We start from the raw sequence: 19,392 nt of genomic DNA, 5'->3' as shown, positions 1-19,392 counted from the left end.
TATTTTTATTTTTTGGCCACGTGGGGTCTTCCTTGTGGCGTGCGGGCTTCTCTCTAGTTGTGGCGTGCGGGTTTTCTCTCTCTAGTTGTGGTCCGTGTACTCTGTAGTTGCGGCCGCACGAGCTCAGTAGTTGTGGTGCAGGGGCTCCGTAGTTGTGGCTCGCGGGGTCTAGAGCACAGGCTCAGTAGTTATGGCGCACGGGCTCAGTTGCTCCGCAGCACCTGGGATCTTAGTTCCCCCACCAGGGCTTGAACCCGTGTCCCCTGTACTGGAAGGCGGATTCTTTTTTTGTTTGTTTTTTGTTTTTTGCGGTATGCGGGCCTCTCACTGTTGTGGCCTCTCCCGTTGCGGAGCACAGGCTCCGGACGCGCAGGCTCAGCGGCCATGGCTCATGGGCCCAGCTGCTCCGCGGCATGTGGGATCTTCCCGGAATGGGGCACGAACCCGTGTCCCCTGCATCGGCAGGCGGACTCTCAACCACTGCGCCACCAGGGAAGCCCTGGAAGGCGGATTCTTTACCACTGGACCACCGGGGAAGTCTCCTGGGGAATAGATTTTAGCTCAGATACAAGGAAGTTTTTCTAAACAACCTCTAAAGTATTGAATTTTAGAGCTGGAAGAATCTTAGAGGTCATTTAATCACTCCAATTTTCAGGCTATCTGTAAAGCAGAAAAACTTGTAATTGAAATCTTCTTAAGGATTTTTAAAAATTAAACATTTTATTTTGAGATAACTGTAGATATACACATACTTGTAAGAAATAATAATAGATGTCCCATATACCCATACACATATACCCCAAATCACAACCAGGACCTTGTGTTGATTCAGTCGAAAACCAGAACGTTCCAGCCCCATGGAGCCCTCCTGTTGCCCTTTCACAGCTGCCCCAAGTCGTTGATCTGTTAGTGACCCATCTGTTAGTGACTCCCGACAACGGTGATCTGATCTCCAGTCACATCATTTGTCATTTCAAGCAAGGTGCATAGATGGAACCACACAGTCTGGCTTTTCGGGGTCTGTGTTCGCTCGGCACACTCCCTTGAGATGCACACAAGCTGCCGTGTGTGCCCAGCGCCCATCCTTTTTGCTGAGTGGGCTCCCTCAGTGTGGACGCACAGTCTGTTTGACCAGCACCGCCTGAAGGGCATCTACGCTGTCTCCAGTTTGGGGCTATTAGGAGAGCTGCAATAGTAATCCGTGTACACTGGCGGCACAGGGATGGTACTTTTTTCATCTTTTTATTGTGGAAATAGAAAAGGTGAAGAGTAGTGGGCACAGAGAACACCCAGAGAGTAATTCAAACAACGGGACCCCGGGTGGTTGAGTGCACACAGGCAGGGCCCCAGGACAGAGCCAGAGGAGGTGGAAGAGGCGGCGGGCTGGGGGTGGAGCACAGGAGACCCGGAGAAGGCGTGTCCCAGAGGCCAGGCACCGAGGGCGGAGGAGCCACGGGAAGCCACCAGAAACCCTGACAAGTGCTTCGGTGGAACCCTGGTGGGAAGGCCGCCTGGAGCAGAATTAAGAGTAAAAAGCACGATGGGAAAAGAGTCAAAAAGCTACACACAGTGACCACCTGACCCGGCTCCCAAGAGAATGGAAGACACACGGCCACACAGACACGTGCACACAAGTGTGATTCACAAGAGCCGGACAGTGGAAGCAACCCAAATGCCCATCAGTGGATCAACAAAATCAGTCCATCCACACAACAGCATGTAATTCAGCCTTAAAGGGAATGCAAAACTGACACACGCTACAATGTGGATGATCCTCAAAACCATGATGCTGAGGGAGAAGCCAGACACAAATCTACACGCTCTGTGATTCCACTTATATGAATTGTCCGAAAGAGGCGAATCCACAGAGACTGGACCACCGGTTGCCCGGGGCTCGGGGAGGCGTGACAGGGAGTGACTGCAGCGGGGGATGAGTTAGTGGTGATGGCTGCACAACTCTGTCAATGTGACAAAAACACTGAATCGTACACTCTAAAAATGAACTTTATGATATGTGAATCATACCTTCGTTTCTAAAAAGCACGCAGCACAGGTAACAGAGACGCTGAGGACTGGCAGCCCTTTCGAGGAGTCTCACTGCAAAAGGGAACAAAGAAATGGTGTGGGCGCAGGAGGGGAGTGTTTTGTTCAAGATGCGAAGACAAACATCTGCTTCGAAGGGGGAAGTGATACCTAGAGGGAGCACCCCAGGGAGATATGTGGGGATGAGGAGGGGGCAGCGCCAGGCCCAGGTGGGCCCCGCGGGAGCGGGCGCGTTCCCAGGGAGGCGGGGACCCCCTTCCAGCTGCCGCTTTTCCTCCCGGAGCCAGGGGGTCCCGGGCTGGGAGGCAAGATGGGGCAGAGGTGGGGCCCGAGGAGAGGATGAGGAAGGAGCTGGGCCGGGGGAGGAGCAAGTGCCCGCACAGGGCCCGCGTGACCCGCCCCCCCCGAGGCTCACGGTCAAGGGGGACAGAGACCAGTCGGTGAGGCCAGGCTCCTCCAGCCCGGACAAAGGGACCGGGGACCAGAGACCCCAGTGGGCGGGGCTCGTCAGATGGAGGGCGTGAGCTGCAAGGACGGACGGGGTGGGGGTGAGGGCTGCAGCGAGGGAGAGCCCCAGGTGGGCCGGTGGGAGGGGGCAGCTGAGCTCAGGGACCCTCTGGGGCTGCGAGGGAGGCGGGAATCCTGAGGCTGGACCGGGCAGGGCTGCAGGGAGGCTGGGGGGCGGGAGGTCTGGTCAGAGGAAGGGAGCGTCCGCACGGGAATTCGGGGAGGAGGAAGCATGTGTGTGGGTGCGGGCCCTGCCCACCTCCAGGCCAGCAGTTTGGGAACCTCAGAGCCCACACTGGTGAGGAAGCAGGGTCCTGGGGGCACAGCGGCCCGGGACACCTTTTGAGCACTTCTCAAGCATCATGGCAGGCCCTTCTCACAGCAGCCCTGCTGGGTCGTCCTTATCATCCCTGGTCCTCAGGGAAGGAAGGCTGCACAGGTAAGGCACAGGGATCTGGCCCAGGGCCACACAGGGAGGAGACTCAGCCATAACTGAGCAGAGTCACAGGCCCAACTGAGGAAGGAGGAGTCCAGCGTCAGAGGCAGTTGGGTCTCTGTGTTACCGCTGGGCTCCGGGCTCTGACATCTCCCGAGACACAAGCCTCCCCTGGACCCTGGAGGGTGCTCTCCTGAGTACGGAAAAGGGCAGAGCCCATCTACAGGAGTGTTTCTAGGGTTGGGTGCTGTGACGGTTAATTTTATGTGTCAACGCGACAAGGTCATGGTGCCCAGATAGTTGGTCAAATACAGTCACATGTTGCTGTGAAAGTATTTTTCAGATGAAATTAACCTTTAAATCAGTAGAAAAAACAACACTGGTAAAGCAGAGACTCTCCATGATGTGGGTGGGCCTTGTCCAATCAGTTGAAGGCCTTAAGAGAAAAGACTGAGGTCCCCTGAGGAACAGGGATGTCTGCCTCTAGACTCGAACAGCAGCGTCAACTCTTCCCTGGGTCTCCAGCCTGTCACCGCCCGCTCCCACCGGGCTGAAAATTCTGGACTTGCCAGCTCCCACAAGTGCGTGACCTAATTCCTTAAAAACAATCACTCTCTCTGAAAAAACCTAACACAGGTGCTAAGATCATGGCAGCAAATAAGACATAAATAGGGGTGTCCGTGGGACATGTGCTGAGAAGGGAGAGGTCCAGGAACCTGTAAGGGTCCCCTGACTTTAAGGGGCGGCTCCCGGCCTCTCCTGGGGATGGAGCCCCAGGGCCCTGTGGGCAGGCACCACCTCGCTCCATCTGCAGGTGCACCGTCTCTAGAAGCTTCTACTTTCTCTGTGAAGGAGGAAGGGGGACCTTCTGGTGTTCACGGTGTGAAACTGAATGAAGGGAACCTCATTAAAATGGAGTCGGGAAGGCTGGAAGGGGAGCTCTCACACACCACCACTCCCCGAGTCTGCAGACCCCAAACAGGCAGAGACGTACCTCACATCGACCCAGAGAAAAAGGCAGGTTTTCTCCCCACCGGCAGCAGCTCAGCCAATGGGAAGCGTCGCCACCCTGAACCCCGTTTCCTCCAATGGGCTCTCCTTGCAAGCGGCCCCTCCCAACTTCCTCCTTTTTCTCTATCAAGTAACATTCCACTCCTTTATTAGCTGGTCTTGCCTATAGTTTTCGCTGTAGCCCTCTTGTCCTGAGTTGCAATTCTCTGCTGTTCCTGAATAAACCTATTTTGCTGATAAAATAACTGGCTGTTTTATCTTTAAGGTCAACCAGAGACTTGGGGGGGAGCGGGGTACACAGGGGCTCTGCGCTTGGCGTCCAGGGTCTCCCGGGCCGCACCACGTGGGGCCCACCTGCCCACACAGGGGCAGCGCCAGCCACGGGAGGTGGGGGCTGGACCAGTCCTGCCGGCTGAGGGAAGGACGGAGGCTCTCCCTGGGTGGAAGGACGCCCTGACGGACGTCCCCAGAGGGTCGCTGGGGAGGACCACGACTTGCTTCCTCACGTGAGCCTCGGGCCTCCCCTCCGGCTCCGACCCGGGGTTCTAGACTGGCTGTGCCCAGCCAGGGTGACCCACCCCCGGAGCCCTCCCAGCTGTGCCCATGTCCGGCACTGGCCGCGGGCGCGGGAGGCCCCAGGGGCACCAATTGTGGCCAGTGCCCGGCCCAGGACGTGCTCCACAGCCCCCGCCCCTCGCACGCTCGGCCCGCGCCCCGGGGTCGCTTACCTGAGTCGGCGGGGTCCGCCCGGAACCTTGGCCCGGCCGCGGCCACGGCGTCAGCAGCGGGCCCGGACGGCTTTCCCCAGCGCACCGAGGCCTACGAGGCCTGGCGAGCTGTGGGCGGCGGGCCGGGAAACGAGAGCTGGAGGACCTCCAGGAGGAAGTGCAGAGGGGCGGGGTTGACTCGGGGGGAGGAGCCGGGCCTCTGTTTGGGGGCGTGTTTAGTCCGCAGGGGCGAGCTGGGTCCGGGGAGGAGCCGGGAGGCAGGCTAGGGTCTTGGTCAGGCTGGTGGGGCGGGGCCGGCTTGGGAGAGCCTCCAGGCCGCTGTTTGGGGGCGTGGTCAGTCCGGGGGCGGGGCTGACGGGGGTGGGGCCGCTCTGCCGCCAGGGGGCGCCGTGGGCCGCAGGAGGCCTGGCGCACCTGGCGCTCCCCGGCCCGGTCCGCCCCGCCCCTCACCGAGTACCTGGCGCCGGTGTCGGTCCCCGACACTCCCGTCCTCCTCGGAGGGCCCCCGCAGCCCCACGCCGGTCTCCGGATCCCGGGGCCCCTGCTCCGCGGTCCTCGGCCCCCAGCCATCCCACCGGACCCGTGACGGGACCTCCAACGCCGCCGGACGCGCCCGCCGCGCCCGCCGCGCTCCGGCCAGGAATCTCCGACTTCCGCCGTGGGGCCGGGCTGGTGTTCACGTCGTCATGCCCTCGCTCGGGGACCTGGTGCGCGACTGGCACCGGGGCGCGCAGGCCGTGGCGCGTGGGGACTGGGACTGCGCCCTGCGCCTCTTCTCGAGCGTCCCGGAGCCGCCCGCCAGGATGAGCTTCAACGTGGGCTGCGTGCACCTGCTAGCCGGGGACCCGGAGGCCGCGCTGCGGGTGAGCCAGGGGCCCGACAGCCTGCGCCCCCAGGGTTGGTCGCAGAGACCCCACCTCTGGGGGACGCTGCTCTCTGGCCCTGGGGGGGGGGGTCGATGAGGGGTGGGATAAAGTCGCAGCTGCAGGGGTGGGTCGCTCGGGGACCTGGTGCGCGACTGGCACCGGGGCGCGCAGGCCGTGGCGCGTGGGGACTGGGACTGCGCCCTGCGCCTCTTCTCGAGCGTCCCGGAGCCGCCCGCCAGGATGAGCTTCAACGTGGGCTGCGTGCACCTGCTAGCCGGGGACCCGGAGGCCGCGCTGCGGGTGAGCCAGGGGCCCGACAGCCTGCGCCCCCAGGGTTGGTCGCAGAGACCCCACCTCTGGGGGACGCTGCTCTCTGGCCCTGGGGGGGGGGTCGATGAGGGGTGGGATAAAGTCGCAGCTGCAGGGGTGAGCCCAGGACCCCTGCCCTTCCTCCCTGATGGCCACCTGAGGATGTCTCCCCAGGTCCGCCTCAGTGAACACCTAAGCAGGGGAGGCCTGTGTGGGCAGGGGACCCCAGCGGAGCTGAGTCAGGGCCTGGATGCGGGTGCAGAGCTCTGGCACTGCCTCCACTGTGTGGTGACCATGTGCCAGGCTCTGCAGTTTTGGGGAACGGCCTGGATGAACGCTGGCTCAGGTGCTCTTGGTCGAGGTGCTAACATACCCGCAAACAGGCTCAAAGCTGGACGGGGCTGGGAAGGGGCACCCAGGGTGTAGGGTTTGGGCTGGACCTTCTGCAGACACCTGCGGTGATGGCCAGGAGATAAGGTCTCTGGTTGCTGCCCAAACCCCAGATCTGAGTGCTCACCTGTCTCCCACCCACTCCCCAAAGCAGAACCAAGAGCTGGGGGTACACATGGGCGCACACACACACGTGCCTCCGTCGAAGGGCCGGCAAGGCCACGCTCTGCCCTTCAAGCCCCCAGGTTTATTACAGTGGTGCACGTTCCACGGGTGACAACAAAAAGCCAGCAGCACCCCGAATCCCTCTCAGAAAGAGCCAGGTTCCCGCGTTGTTCAGGCCATCAGCGACAGCTACCGAAAACGTGTTAAAGGGACCTACCCTCTCATTCTTCACATCTGTGTATGAATCTACAGTTATCTCAGCAGCAATGTCAGTGTTAGAATGTTATCCAACAAGGGGGGTGCGATCACTGGACACCATGGAATCAGCAGTGTGAGGCCAATCCAGTCACCGCTTCCTCTAAAGCGTGATTTAACCAGAGAGGGGACAAAAGTTCTGTGCAGAGGGGTGTGAGTGTTAAATTCTCCTCCACCCTAACCGGAGACGGAGTAGCAGAGGCATGTTTGTTGGAAATTTTTTTTAAAGCAGATGGAACGGCTATAGTTGATAAAACTGGTTGTCTCTGAGGACCTGGACAGGGTGAGAAGGTGTAGCTGGGACGCAATCTGTTGGCAGGAGCCCTACGGAAGCTTCCATTTGGCTGCTCTGTGTGGCAGGACAGCAAACGGGTTTCCCTAGTGCTGAGTGGCCCCATCAGTACTGTGTGTGGACCCTCCACCTCGGGTCAAACTCAGTTCAACAAGCCCCCCACTTGGCCATGACACCGATCCAGTTGCCTGTATTTAAACTGATAGCTGCTGTATGCCCTCCTCTTGCTTGTGTTTAACTGGTGGCTGCTGTCCTCCTTAGGAACAGATGATGTCATTTCTGAGTCTAGTTTCAGGAAGAGCTGTGTTTTACACACATATTAAGACTTCTGTGTTGTTGCTCTGATTCTAATAGATGAGAAGTGCGTCAATTTGTACGAACTACCAAAACTAGGATTTAAAAGAGACAAAAACCTTGCATAGCTCCCTCCCCCGAAGGTAACTATTATTAACGTGATGGAGTGTTTCCTTGTCCTCATGGTAAACAAGTTGGTTTGTGCTGCCACCGAACTGCCCCTGAGCGCGTCGCAGGGCACCTCGGGAGCCCAGGCGGCTTTTGGTTGTGGCCGTGACGCATGAACCCAGCCTCAGACTCAGAGGCCCCCCGGGTGGGCGTGGGAGACCTTCTCCTGCAGGTGGCCATGATGGGGGCCAACAGGATTCCTTGACCCATTGCTGGGCGTCCGCCTGGACCGCATCTGTGACACAGGAGTGATGGGGTTGCAGACCTGGGTGTTCCATGGGCATTTTTGTCCCCAGGCATTTGACCAGGCAGTGACCAAGGATGCCTGCATGGCTGTTGGCTTCTTCCAGCGAGGAGTGGCCAACTTCCAGCTGGAGAGGTGAGCACAGAAGTGCCCTGTTCTTTCTCTGATGGCCCTTTGGCTCTGCAGAGCCCTTTCCTTTGTTCCTCTCTGCCCACGGGTCACCTCCTCTTACCCACCCCTCCTGGGCGGCCCCAGGGGAGCCCAGGAACAGGATGCTGTGGTCGTGTGGCAGCGGAAGCAGGGTAGGGCCGCACCTTGACCCTTGGCTCTTTACGGGATTCGGGGGATCACAGAGTGCTTGTGCTGGCTTCCCCTCCTTTGTTCCTACATCCCTGCTGTAGCCGGGACAGCGCGATTATACCCGTTCTGCCCACGTGGAAACTGAGGGCAGGGCTGGAGGAGTGGTGCGTCCCAGGACATGGAGGTGATGGGGGTCCTCCCTAGCCACCCGGCCCTCGGCTCCGGGCCCTTCCCAGAGAAGGGATCCGGGCTGCAGGACAGGCCTGGCCCCCACAGAAGGTCCCACTGGGGGCAGGTGGGCTGTGGGGGCAACCTCCTCTTCTCATCAACCCAGGAGCCTTCCTGGGGGCGATGGGGATTCTGGTGGGGGCTGGGGAGCTTCCAGCGGGGCTCTGCTTGGGGAGGCCCATGGGGCGGGGCCCGAGAAGCAGGCAGGACACGCCCAGGGCACTCTGCACACCGAGGTTTGGGAGAGGGTCTGGGGTACGGGCAGGGGAGCGAGGTGCCCAGAGGACAGAGCTGGAGCCCCACGTGCTGCTCAACCCGTCTGGGTGTGGACCCCCTGTGTTGAGACCTGGGTGACCTGGGTGACCACCACGGCCTCCACCACTGCAGCAGGAGCTGGGGCAGCGTGGCACTGGGCGAAGCTCCGCCCCTTGCCCTCTGGCCGCTGAGGGCCTCCATGCCAGGCTCCCCTGCTGCCCACAGGTTCCAGGAGGCCCTGTCCGACTTCCAGCGGACCCTGGCACAGCTGAGGGACAACGCCGCCATCGACTACACCCAGCTGGGCCTGCGGTTCAAGCTGTGGGCCTGGGAGGTGGGCGTGCGGGGAGGGGACGCGGCTGGGCGCTGGGGGTGCTGTCTGCGGGCAGGCGGCCCAGGTGGTCCTTCTAGGCCGCTCGCCCTGAAGAGCCCATCCTCTGGGTCCCGCTGTCTTGTCACTGTCACAGCTGGGTCCGTGTTGACTCAGGTGCTCCCTCTGGCCCGAGGGGCCCCCAAATCCCACCGGGGGGCGCAGGGGAGGGTCAGAGGTCAGCGAGAGGTGACAGGCGGGGGGGGGCGCTGGGCCGAAGCAGGCCTGGCTGTGGGCCCCTGGCATCCCCGCCCTGGGGTTCTTGCTTGGCGCCGTTCCTGGCCTCCTGGGGCGGGGTGGGCACTGATGGAGGGGCTTAGGAGGGGCACCTCCTAGCGCTCCCGGAAGCGTGCTGCCTCGGAGCCCCTGGGAGCCACCCGTGTCCCAGTAAGCCAGCCGCGGGGGAAGTCCCGCCGGGGTGGCCCCGGCCCAGGGCACTGTGTGCAAGGCCGGCTGTGGGAGTCGGGCCACGTGACAGCAGCTGTGGGAGTGCGGTGTCCCTGCAGACTGCGGGGACAGAGGCTGCCGTGGGTGAGCACTCCCCACTCTCCACCCTCGGCTCCCGGGAGCACTGGCAACTTCGCTGCTGTTTCCCAGCACATCCAGCCCAGAACGTCCTTCCACACGGGGGAGGGGCGGGACGGAGAGAGGCCTTCCTCAGACAGCACCCCAGACTCTGGGGGTTCAGTAAGCAGGGCAGCACGGGGAGGAGGGGGTCAGGCCAAATGCAGGACGGGGCTGCAAAGGCCGAGAGGTTGCTTCCAGAGGTGGGAGGTCCGCCTGACATTCAGAGCAGAGAAGCAGGGAGGGCTGATCCGCTCCGGCTGGGGGTCTGGAGAATGAGGCCTGCCGGGCAGAGCTGGCCCAGGGGCAGAGCCACGCGGGCTCCACGTCTGCTGGGCACCCGGAAGAGCCCTGGGCAGCTGTGTCTGGGAAGCTCAGTGGCTGGACCAGGGGCAGGGCCATGTGTGGGTCCAGGCGGTGGGGCTGGGGGCAGAGCTGGTGGGGGTGGGGCTGGGGGGGCGTCCTGGGCCTGCCGTCACCCCCGCCTCACTCTCAGGTGCTCTTCAGCGTGGCTGCAGTGCAGAGCCAGTTGGGGCTCTGGGCGGAGGCCACCCGCACCCTAGAGGAAGCCATCTCCAAGGGGCCGGAAGGGGCCCGCGAAGACCTGGACATCGCCCTAGGCCAAGTGCAGGTAAGGGGTAGGTGAGGGGCAGGTGAGGGGAGGTGAGGAGCAGGTGAGGAGCAGGTGAGGGGAGGTGAGGGGCAGGTGAGGGGAGGTGAGGGGCAGGTGAGGGGCAGGTGAGGGGAGGTGAGGGGCAGGTGAGGGGAGGTGAGGAGCAGGTGAGGGGAAGTGAGGGGAGGTGAGGAGGGGAGGGGCAGGTGAGGGGAGGTGAGGGGGCAGGTGAGGGCAGGTGAGCAGAGCCAGACTCCTAAGCTGACTCAGGTGGCTTGCCAGGCCCATAGCCTGCAGTTTGGGGCTCACATCTGTCCCGCCCCCAAGACTGACTATGTGAGCTGAAGAAATTTCTGGAGGGAGGCGGCCTGTGTGCCCAGGTGTGGGCTGGGCTTCCTATGGGCTATGGGAAGTAGGTGACGGGGCCAAGCTGCCCCTTCTGCTTTGAGGCTCCTGCAGCCTCAGGCCTGGCCCAGTGCTCAGGTGTGCGTTGTCCGGACCCCCCTCCAGAAACAGGCCCCCCTGCAGCCTCGGCAGGTCCCCAGGGGTGAGGTCTTCCGGCCACACAGGCGGCACCTGGAGCACCTGGAGCCCATGGATTTCCTGGGCAAGGCCAAGGTAAGGGAGGGGCAGCTTCTCGCTTCTCAGGCCCCAGGGGCTCGGGGGCCAGCAGCACCCAGCAGGCCGCAGAGCAGCGGGCAGCCAGGCCCCTGCTGAGCTCACACCGTGTCCCGAGCTTCCAGGCTGAGTTCACAGGGACACCCGGGGTCATCAAGGCCTTGGTGGGTGGACAGAGGACACAAGGCTCCCGGGCTGGGCAGCAGTGTCTCCAAATAGGGCTCACAGATCTGGGTCTTGGAACCTGGCGGTGGAGCCCACCAGAAGCTGCTAAGGATCCCCAAGGTGGTGCCGGCCCTGCCTACCTCTGCCCTCGACTCGCGCTTCTGGCCTCAGCATCTCCTGGGTTTTGTGTTTCTGTGTCCTCCCTGCATCTCTGCCTCAGAGAGCAAGACCCTGGGGAGGACCAAGGCAGGCTGGCCGGGGCCACCTCTGCCCACCCTGGGTCCAGGCAGAGCAGCACCAGCAAAATCACAGGATAAGGGGAGCAGCTCACCCCAAAGGTGGGGTGCTAATCAGGGAAATGAGGACTCCCTGTGCACAAAGGAAGGTTCACTCTGGTTTCCAGCTGGTGGCCCGCAGCCAGGCCTGACACCCCCCCGGTCACCCGAGGGCTAGGTGCTGTGTGTCTTTGCTGGAGGGCTGCGTGGAGGAGGAGGCTCTGAGCTGCATTAATCCATCAACTTGGAGTCCTGTCATCACAGGAGATGACTACTTCTAAGAAAGAAGAATATTTTAAAAGTTGTACGAAAAATAAGTTAAAATGATCAGCACAGATGTTTTCCTTCTTCAAACATATTTCTCCCACCTCCTTGCCCCCACCACGGCAGTCCAACGTCTTTGGGCCAGTCTTGGGCAGCCCCCCCGGGCAGATGGGAGACTTCAGGGTTCAGAATGGGCAGTGAGGGCTGGGCACCCCTGACTCGGCCGGCCCCTTACTGTCCCTCCCCAGGTGGTGGCCTCCGCCATCCCTGACGGCCCGCACGAGGACGCCCGACCTCAGCAGCCACAGGTGGGTGGGCAGCCTTCCAGCCACCTGACTTCTCCTCTGACGTTTTGCAGGTGGGGCCTTCCACACCCATTACTCTTAAGGATGCCTTAAACCCTCCCCATGGGCTTCTCAACGTCCTTCTGATCTAAACGTGGTGGGGCGTCCCATCCTGGGAGAGAGCCAGTGAAAACTGTGCAGCCTTTCCCCCCAGCCCCCGATGCTCCGTGGGGTCTGCATCCTGAGGAGGGGGTCACTGTGTGCCCACAGGCTCTCTGCGTGCGAGCTGAAGCCAGGCCTGCGGCTGCCGAACGGTAGGAAGGGGCCGTGGCCCCCCACTCTTCTTCCCCTGTCGGCAGAGGCCCTGCGAGGCCTGCCTTCCGGCCCGAGGCTAGAGCCCCTTTGCAGACCCAGTGTGGCCACTCCGGGCCAGGGGCCAGGCTGGCTGTGTCCCCTTTCTGGACTGGCTGGAGCCCCGGTGCAGGGAGGGGGTCCCGCCTTGCTCAGCCCCCCCCATGCCCCCATTAGTCCTGAGCCTGTCCTGCTCCTGGGGAAAGAGCCTGCCCGCCCCTCACTGAAGCTTTGCTCAGGCCTGGGGGTGGCACCAGAGGCGCCGGGGTGGGGTGCAGGCTGGGCTGCAGGCCGACGGGAGCAGCCCTGCCGGCCCCGCCAGATGCGGCCTCACAGGCGGTGGTCCGACTGGGGTGCTCCTTGTTTCCAGCTCAGGGCTCTCCTAGGCCCACCTTTCACGGAGGATCTCGACCTCCGTGCTGGCTGGGTGAGACCTGAGAACGAGGACCCCCCCCCCTTCCCTCCAGGGCCCGTGACACAGGCCCCTCTGGACCTGGTACCCGCTGTGGCCCCAGGACCCCCCTTGATGCGGAGAAGGAGGTCAGCTCTGGCCAGGCTGGGCGGGCTGACCATGGCACACTGGTCACCAATGATGAGCGGGTGGGTGAGCCCGGGCAGGGCAGGCAGGGGCCACCGTGTTTGGAGGACCCCCACCCCAGGCGGAGCTTTGGGAGCAGCCACAGCTGGGCCCTGCAAGGCTCTCAGGGCAGGGCAGGTGGCCTCACCACTTGCTGGGGGATGGAGATTTGGCTTCCTCAGGCAGGCCAGGGACGTGGCGGGAGCCAGCCACAGTGACCGGATGCCCTGGGTTAGGGACACACCGCTGCTCACGTGTGCACAGACAGGAGCCCGCTGCCCGCCCTGGGCCCGGGAGGGGCCTGCAGCCCGCGCGTCGTAGCCATGAGGCTCCCACCCCTCAGCTGGGGCCCCCGGCCTTCCTTCTTGGACACGGGACTCCCCGAGATGCCATGGGCACTGGGTGAGGCCGAGGAAGGGAGGGGCACAGGATTCTCCTGGGCAGGTGTGCTGGGCAGGTGTGCCGGGAGGGGTGTGCAGCCAGCACCAGGAGCCGGGAGGCCGCCCAGCACAGAGAAGGTGGTTAAATTTCACATTCAGTTTATCAAAGGGCTCAGTTTAAAACGAGACGGTTACTTCACCTCCTCTTTCACTGATGTCCAGCTAACTCGGTGGACAGATCGGCGCCCTTGAAAGCCATCCATCACAGCTGTGCTTGATGAAACCCTGAGGCCCTAAGTTCACAGGCTGGGTGTTCGAGCACTTGACCCTCCTGCCAATGGGCAGCAGCTTGCTAATTGCTTTAAACAGCTGACAAATCTGATAAAAATCTAAGCACTCCCTTTACAAACTTAGTCCAACTGTCAGATCCCACCTGAAATCCGGACCTGAGTCAGCTGGTCGGTATGGCCAGGACTGGGGCCCTCTGGGGTTTCTCCTGCCCCTCAGCACACCCACTGCTTAGGGTCCCAACACAGGGTGAAGTCCAGCGGGTCCCTGGCTTCAGTCCCCAGCGCCCGGGGTCACCGGGAGCCCCAGCTGGAGCTGCCACCTCCTGGTGGGCCAAGGGAAGGCGGGTTGGTGCCTACAGCGCAAGGTGGCCTGTCTAGTCTCCAGGCCTATAGAGACCTGGTTCATGCCCCGAATTCACCTCCAACGCCGTTAGATTTGTGGCTTCCTGCCTGGCCAGGCTGTCTTGCAGGCCATGCTCCTCACCACTGGCTCTGCTTGGACAGTGTCTGGGCGCCACCCCAGACGAGCTCCAGGCCCAGGGAAAGCTACCTCCACCCTCAGGGCCCCACCCCGGCCCGGCAGAGCCCCAGCCTGTGGCTTTCCTTGCAGAGGCCCCACGTGGAGCAAGTTGGCCAGCGGGTTCCTCCAGGTGAGGCACCCTGAGCAGCTGGTGGTGGGAGGGTACTTTGTGGAGGGAGCCCCAGGCAGGTATCTGGGCGGGGCTGGGAGCAGCCTCTTTGTCCTCCAGGGAGGAAGCTGGTGGCCTTGGGGCTCCCGGTGGGCACGTGGTGCCAGCATCTCCTCTACTCCAACATGTTCTACTTTGGGGGTCGGTAGCCACCTGAGTCCCTGACTCCTCCCCGTCCCGCAGGGCTGCTGGTGGCTGGGGGGCCGGGCCCTGGCTCCTCTGAGGATCCTGCAGGCGCTGGGGTAAGAGGCACTGTCTCTCATGTCACCCTCCACCCCGCAGGGATGTGGGACTCCAAGGCCAGACCCCATCCTCCGAATGCCTCTAGGGACCCCAGCTAAAGAAGCCTCACAAGTCCAGAGCCCCAGCCCCCTCCCACCCTCTCAGTCCCTGCCCGGCCCCCTGGCCTGAAGCCCACCCTGGCAGTCCTGGGCATACAGATCTGGGGCCTTGGAGACCAACCACCTTTCTGCCTGGACCCAGGGCGTGGCTGCAGGGGGCCCCGAGTCCTTGGTGACCTTCACAGTGCAGTGCACCTTCACCCTGGCCCTGAGGGCCCCAAGAGGAGCTGACCTGTCCAGCCTGCGGGCCCTGATGAGCCAGGCCCTCCCTCCCCAGGCCCAGAGTGGGCAGCTCAGGTGAGCTGGAAAGCCGGGTGGGAGGCCTCCAAGCTGGGCACCTATTAGTCCCGGCCCTGGGAGAGGCTTCTGAGGTCAGAGGTCAGCACCCTCCCTAAAGCCCCTGCCCGCGCCGCACACTCTGAGGCATCTCTTTGCAGTTACCAAGACCCTAGTGACCGCGGGGGCTGGGTGCCCCTCACCGGGGAGGAGGCACTGCAGAGGGCCTGGCGGGGCGCGGCTGCCGGCCCTGGGGAGCTGCGGCTACGGTGCCAGGTGAGCCCGGGCGGGGGGCGGCCCGGGGCGCGGATGTCCAGCCCTTCTCCCCGTGCTGAGCTTACCCTACAGCCCTCCCCGCTGCCGCAGGGAGTGGGCGGCCGGCCTGTCCTCTACCAGGTGGTGGCCCGGCACGGCTACTCCGCCCAGGGGCCCGAGGACCTGGCCCTGCAGCCAGGAGACACCGTGGACGTCCTGTGCGAAGGTAGAGCTGGCACTGCCCCCCCCATCGCCCTGCTGGGGCCCCGGGGCAGACGTGGTGTCTGCGAGCAGACGTGGTGATGCCCTGACGCCCCCTGCAGTGGACCAGGCGTGGCTGGAGGGCCACTGCGACGGCCGCATCGGTATTTTCCCCAAGTGCTTCGTGGTCCCGGCCGTCCGACGCACATGAGGAGCTTGGCGCTAAGAAGTCCGTGGCAAGGAGGGTTTAATAAAGGCGATCTGCCCCCGCCAAGGTGTGGTCCGTCTTCTGGGCTTGGCCACTGAGGCTTCCGAGGGTGTGGGGTGGCTGCTCTGGGAAAAGCCCGCAGAGCCTGGACACTGGCTCTGCCAGCTCCTGGAGAGGCCAGGGCCCGCTGCCGGCCCCTCCCAAAGGGCCGGGCCCCCTCTACCTCCAGCAGTCACCCCCACTCCCAGGCTCGGCCTGGCCCTGAACCCGTAGGTCTGCAGTCACACAGCCCTGAGGGCTGCAGGGGTCGCGATGGCCCAGCCCTCATGCAACATGGGAAACACACTGGGGCTCTGGGACCTGAAGGCCATGGTTGGGGCCACGGCACAGCCTCCGTGGCCAGAATGACCCCAAGGGCAAAAGGGGGCCATGTGGCCATGGGGCCAGAGCCCACAGGGCAAGCCTTGGGGGTCGGGGCTCAGGAAGGCTCCGGCCAGCTCAGGCCTCTGCCTTCCAGCACCAGGTGGCAGCCGGCCTAGTCCCGGAGCCAGAGCTGCACCGCAGTGGCCCCGAGAATGGCCACGAGGGTCAGCACCAAAAAGACGACTCCGGCCACCCAGACGCCATAGCTCTGTGCCCGCCACTGGGCGGGCGCCTCGGCTGGGATCAAGCTGGTCAGGTTCAGCATGTAGCCCAGCGTCCAGCCGATGTCGGTGCCACCGGCCTGCGGGCCACACGGCCGGTCAGGCTGCGGGCGGCAGCCCGAAGCCCCAACCCCCCCTCGCCCTGAGCCGTCACCTGCTTGCGGAACTCGATGCCGCCCCAGGTCTCCTGGCTGAACCCGTAGCCCTCAAGCAGGAGCGTCAGGATGTACAGGCCTGAGGCACAGTAGTCGCGCAGCCGGTGGTCCTGCCCGGGCGAGCTCGCCTCCACCTGGGGGCCCGGGAGGCCAGGAGCCCCATGAGGCCTCACCTCCTGGGCCCCCAAGGCTGGGCCCCCTCGGAGATGTGACCCTGAGTCTCCTGCCTGGAGCCCCCCAGCCCCCCGGCCCCACTGCCTGGGACGGGGTCCCTTCTCGGCGGAGCCTGCAGCCCAGGGAGCTGGCGCCCAGGTGGGGGGCGGGCGGCCTGCATGCACCCACCAGCTTCCAGGGCCTCTGGCAGAACTCCCAGACGGTGGCATTGGCCGTGGCCAGCGGCGGCCTGGAGGTGAGGTTCAGGAAGTGGAAGGTGTGGTAGAAGTTGGAGAAGGCCTGGGGGAGGGGGGTGAAGTGCCCGGGCAGGGCACAAGGCAGGGGGGCCCAGGATGAGCCGGGTTCCGCCCCACCCTGCCCCTTCCCACCCCACCTGGGGTCCCAGGCTCCCCAAGGGCCCCCTGGGGTCGGGCCCTGGGGCCCCGAGGGGAAGCTGGGCCCCGAGGGCAGGCCGCAGGGGCTTACGTAGAACTGGCCCCGCACGGGGGGCTGGTAGACCCTGTCGAAGGCGCAGTCTCCTCGGCCCTCGCAGCTGGAGAAGTTGAAGAGACCCCGGATGGCGGCGACACAGGCCCCGGGGTTCCCCGTCCCCTCCACAGTGAGGTTCCGGCCGAGGTCTCGGGGGGCCGCGGCCTGGACGCAGGGCGACCCGTACAGGGGGGCCAGGGCCAGCGTGCCCCGGTAGCCGCTGTGGTAGCAGGGGTGACGCACCAGGAGGCCCGGGCTGCTCTGCGGGGAGGGTGGGGGCACCTCTGAGCACCCGCCTGGCAGGGCGCCCCGCCCTCCTCCCGCAGAGCAGCCCACCTGCACCAGCCCGGCCAGGAGCCGGTTCAGCATCTGGTCGCGCCCGAAGCAGAGGTAGCTGTGGGTGTAGACGCTGTGCTCTGTGCCGTAGAGGCAGAAGGTGACCTGGGTGGTGGTGTCCAGGATGGGGCCTCCAGGCACAAAGGTGATCTGGGTGGAGGCCCCACCCATGTCCAGGGCGCCCACCAACGTCCCCTCCAGAGGCCGGATCCATTCTCCGGAGAAGGAGTACTGGCCACAGACAGGGGGCGCTGAGCCCTGGGGCCGGCCACGATGACCCCCCCGAGCGCCCCTCCCACCCTGGGGCCGTCTGTGGCACCTTCACCAGCAGGCCCAGGACGTAGTTGATGGTGACCCAACCTAAGGCCCCTTCGTCCTGCCCAGCCAGGAGCTCAGCGCCCCAGAAGTCCGCAGGAGACTGGCTCAGGACCCGGCTGACTGCTGCGAAGACGTCCTCCGCCTGAGAGCTGTTCTTCTGGCTGCACGGAGAGGACAAGGACGCTGGAGCTGGCAGGAGCCACCCCTCCTCCATGCCACCTGAGCAGGGACCACAGCTCTCACACTGCACCCCAGGGACGTGTGCGGGCCCACGCCAGCCCCCGCACCTGAGCAGCCTCATGCCAGCCGTGGCCCCCAGGAACATGGGCGTTTGCTGATGCTTGGCCTTTGGGATCAGTGCCAGCGCCTCCTCCAGGCAGCCCTGCAGGCTCTCGCCAGCCTGTGCAGGGTCGGAGGCGTAGGAAGAGATGCCAGGCCCTGAAACACAACACCACAGGACAAGGCTCCAGGCCCCGAAGGAAGCTGGGCTGAAAGGGCCTGTGGGAGGTTGAAAAGTAGCCCCCAAAGGTGCATCCACATCCTCACTCTCAGAGCCTGCAAAAGGGCCCGTATCTGGAAAAAGGGTCTTTGCAGACGTCATTAAGTTAGGGATCTTAAGATGCGATCATCCTGGATTCCCCAGGTGGGCCCTAAAACCAACGACTGGCATCCTTACAAGAGACAGCAGAGGGAGATTTGAGACACACGGGAGAGGCCACGTGAAGTCCGAGGGAGAGGTTGGAGGGATACCACGCCTGGAGCCCCAGGAGCTGGAAGAGTTTGTTTCGGGATCTCTGCAGGCTCAGGCAGGACAGATCCAGAGCCCTGGCCCAGCTCCCACTGGCCCGCTGGGCCCCCTGGGGCAACTCACTGAGCCTCTCTGAGCCCCTTTCCTTTAGGTTGATTTGCTACTGCCCAGCTCCAGCCCGTGCCACTTCCCAAACCTCCATCCAGCTGGAAACCCCAGCCGGGCAGCGGCTGGCAGCTCCCACAACACCCATCCACCGTTGATGGAACTGCCCACTGACCTTTCGCCTGGCAGGCCAGGGCCTGGCTGACCACCCCTGTGTCATTCTCCTTGTTTGCCAGCCACTGATACACAAAGAGTGACGTGTGGGAGGACCCAGCGTCGAACACGATCCCGAACTGGGAGTGACACCAGGGTCAGGAGGGCATCGGGGCCGTCACGGCCCAGCCCAGCCTCCCCTGGGTGGGGTCTGGGGGCACACCTTGGTGTCTGCGGGCAGGAGGACGTTGGTGGCCTCCACCAGGAAGAGAATGAGCGTGGTGAGGCCTGAGACCGCTGCAGCCCCCAGCAGGGCTGTGAAGGCCCGTTCCTTCCATGTCAGCCCCATGGGGGCGGGACTGGCACCTGTGGGGTGGGCAGCAGTGGGCACCCAGCCTCTGCTGGCTGCAGGTGCTGCTGCCCTGGAGAGCCCCTCGGTCCTCCCCGGGGCGCGGACAGCAGCCCACCCCGGCTGGGTCGACGGGCAGGACTAAAGACCACGCCGGAGAGCCCCTCGGTCCTCCCCGGGGGCGCGGACAGCAGCCCACCCCGGCTGGGTCGACAGGCAGGACTAAAGACCACGCCGGAGAGCCGGGCTACGCGTGGTGTCGCAGCGTCACAGCAGCCGGCAGGGACCCGGCACCGGGACGCCCTGTCTGGCGACAGGCTAGGCTGCAACACACAGCAGTGAGGAGGTCCCGGAGACCCCCTTTCCAGTGCCACGCCGGGGCCCAGCGGAGCCACCCCCGTGTGAGCCGGCAGCCCCGCGGCCCGCACCCTCCCGGGACCCCAGCTCCCCTCCCGTCCCCCGCGGGATGAGAAGCCCCAGCTCCACAGTGAACTCGGGGACCCAGGGCCCCACCCCTCCCACTGACCTGGCTGCTGCCCGCAGCCCTCGCCCCAGGCCTCCCCCAGGAAGGTTTTCGAAGAGCCCTGAGGTCAGGCCTGCACCCGGTGGGGACGGGTGACCGACTGCCCGGCTGTCTGATTGTTGCCAAGCGGGTCAGCGGGGTCCCGGGAAGCACGGCTTCTCTACTGAAGGACCTGAAGGCCGAGGGGTTCTGAACAGATTCATCTGG

At 63.9% G+C, this 19,392-nt stretch overlaps 2 protein-coding genes and 1 long non-coding RNA gene across 3 annotated transcripts; 1 reads left to right on the top strand and 2 right to left on the bottom strand.

Annotated features, from left to right (window-relative positions):
* Window positions 1-781: 781 nt before the first annotated feature.
* Window positions 782-5,046, bottom strand: LOC114485317 (uncharacterized). Its single transcript, XR_003678792.2, has 3 exons — window positions 4,726-5,046; window positions 2,026-2,097; window positions 782-1,511 (listed from the first exon to the last, which is right to left on the bottom strand). It is a non-coding gene; the product is annotated as an uncharacterized lncRNA (long non-coding RNA).
* A 77-nt stretch (window positions 5,047-5,123) lies between these two features.
* On the top strand, window positions 5,124-15,264 carry NOXA1 (NADPH oxidase activator 1). Its single transcript, XM_024126533.3, is given in 15 exon segments — window positions 5,124-5,588; window positions 7,761-7,843; window positions 8,717-8,825; window positions 9,922-10,056; window positions 10,549-10,656; window positions 11,609-11,718; window positions 11,915-11,958; window positions 12,463-12,595; window positions 13,701-13,817; window positions 13,819-13,892; window positions 14,115-14,173; window positions 14,415-14,569; window positions 14,710-14,824; window positions 14,915-15,029; window positions 15,127-15,264. Coding segments are annotated over 15 exon segments (1,623 nt in total). The 5' UTR covers window positions 5,124-5,411; the 3' UTR covers window positions 15,216-15,264.
* On the bottom strand, window positions 15,256-18,819 carry ENTPD8 (ectonucleoside triphosphate diphosphohydrolase 8). Its single transcript, XM_007103641.4, has 9 exons — window positions 18,537-18,819; window positions 18,336-18,453; window positions 17,595-17,745; window positions 17,309-17,468; window positions 16,990-17,220; window positions 16,651-16,914; window positions 16,354-16,464; window positions 16,011-16,145; window positions 15,256-15,936 (listed from the first exon to the last, which is right to left on the bottom strand). The coding sequence occupies exons 1-9, from the start codon at window positions 18,660-18,662 to the stop codon at window positions 15,748-15,750; spliced, it is 1,485 nt and encodes a 494-aa protein (XP_007103703.2). The 5' UTR covers window positions 18,663-18,819; the 3' UTR covers window positions 15,256-15,747.
* Between the last annotated feature and the right edge of the window lie 573 nt (window positions 18,820-19,392).

This window comes from Physeter macrocephalus, unplaced genomic scaffold (assembly GCF_002837175.3).
Source record: "Physeter macrocephalus isolate SW-GA unplaced genomic scaffold, ASM283717v5 random_1447, whole genome shotgun sequence".
Taxonomy (NCBI): Eukaryota; Metazoa; Chordata; class Mammalia; order Artiodactyla; family Physeteridae; genus Physeter; species Physeter macrocephalus.
This window is presented reverse-complemented; position numbering and strand designations above follow the sequence as displayed.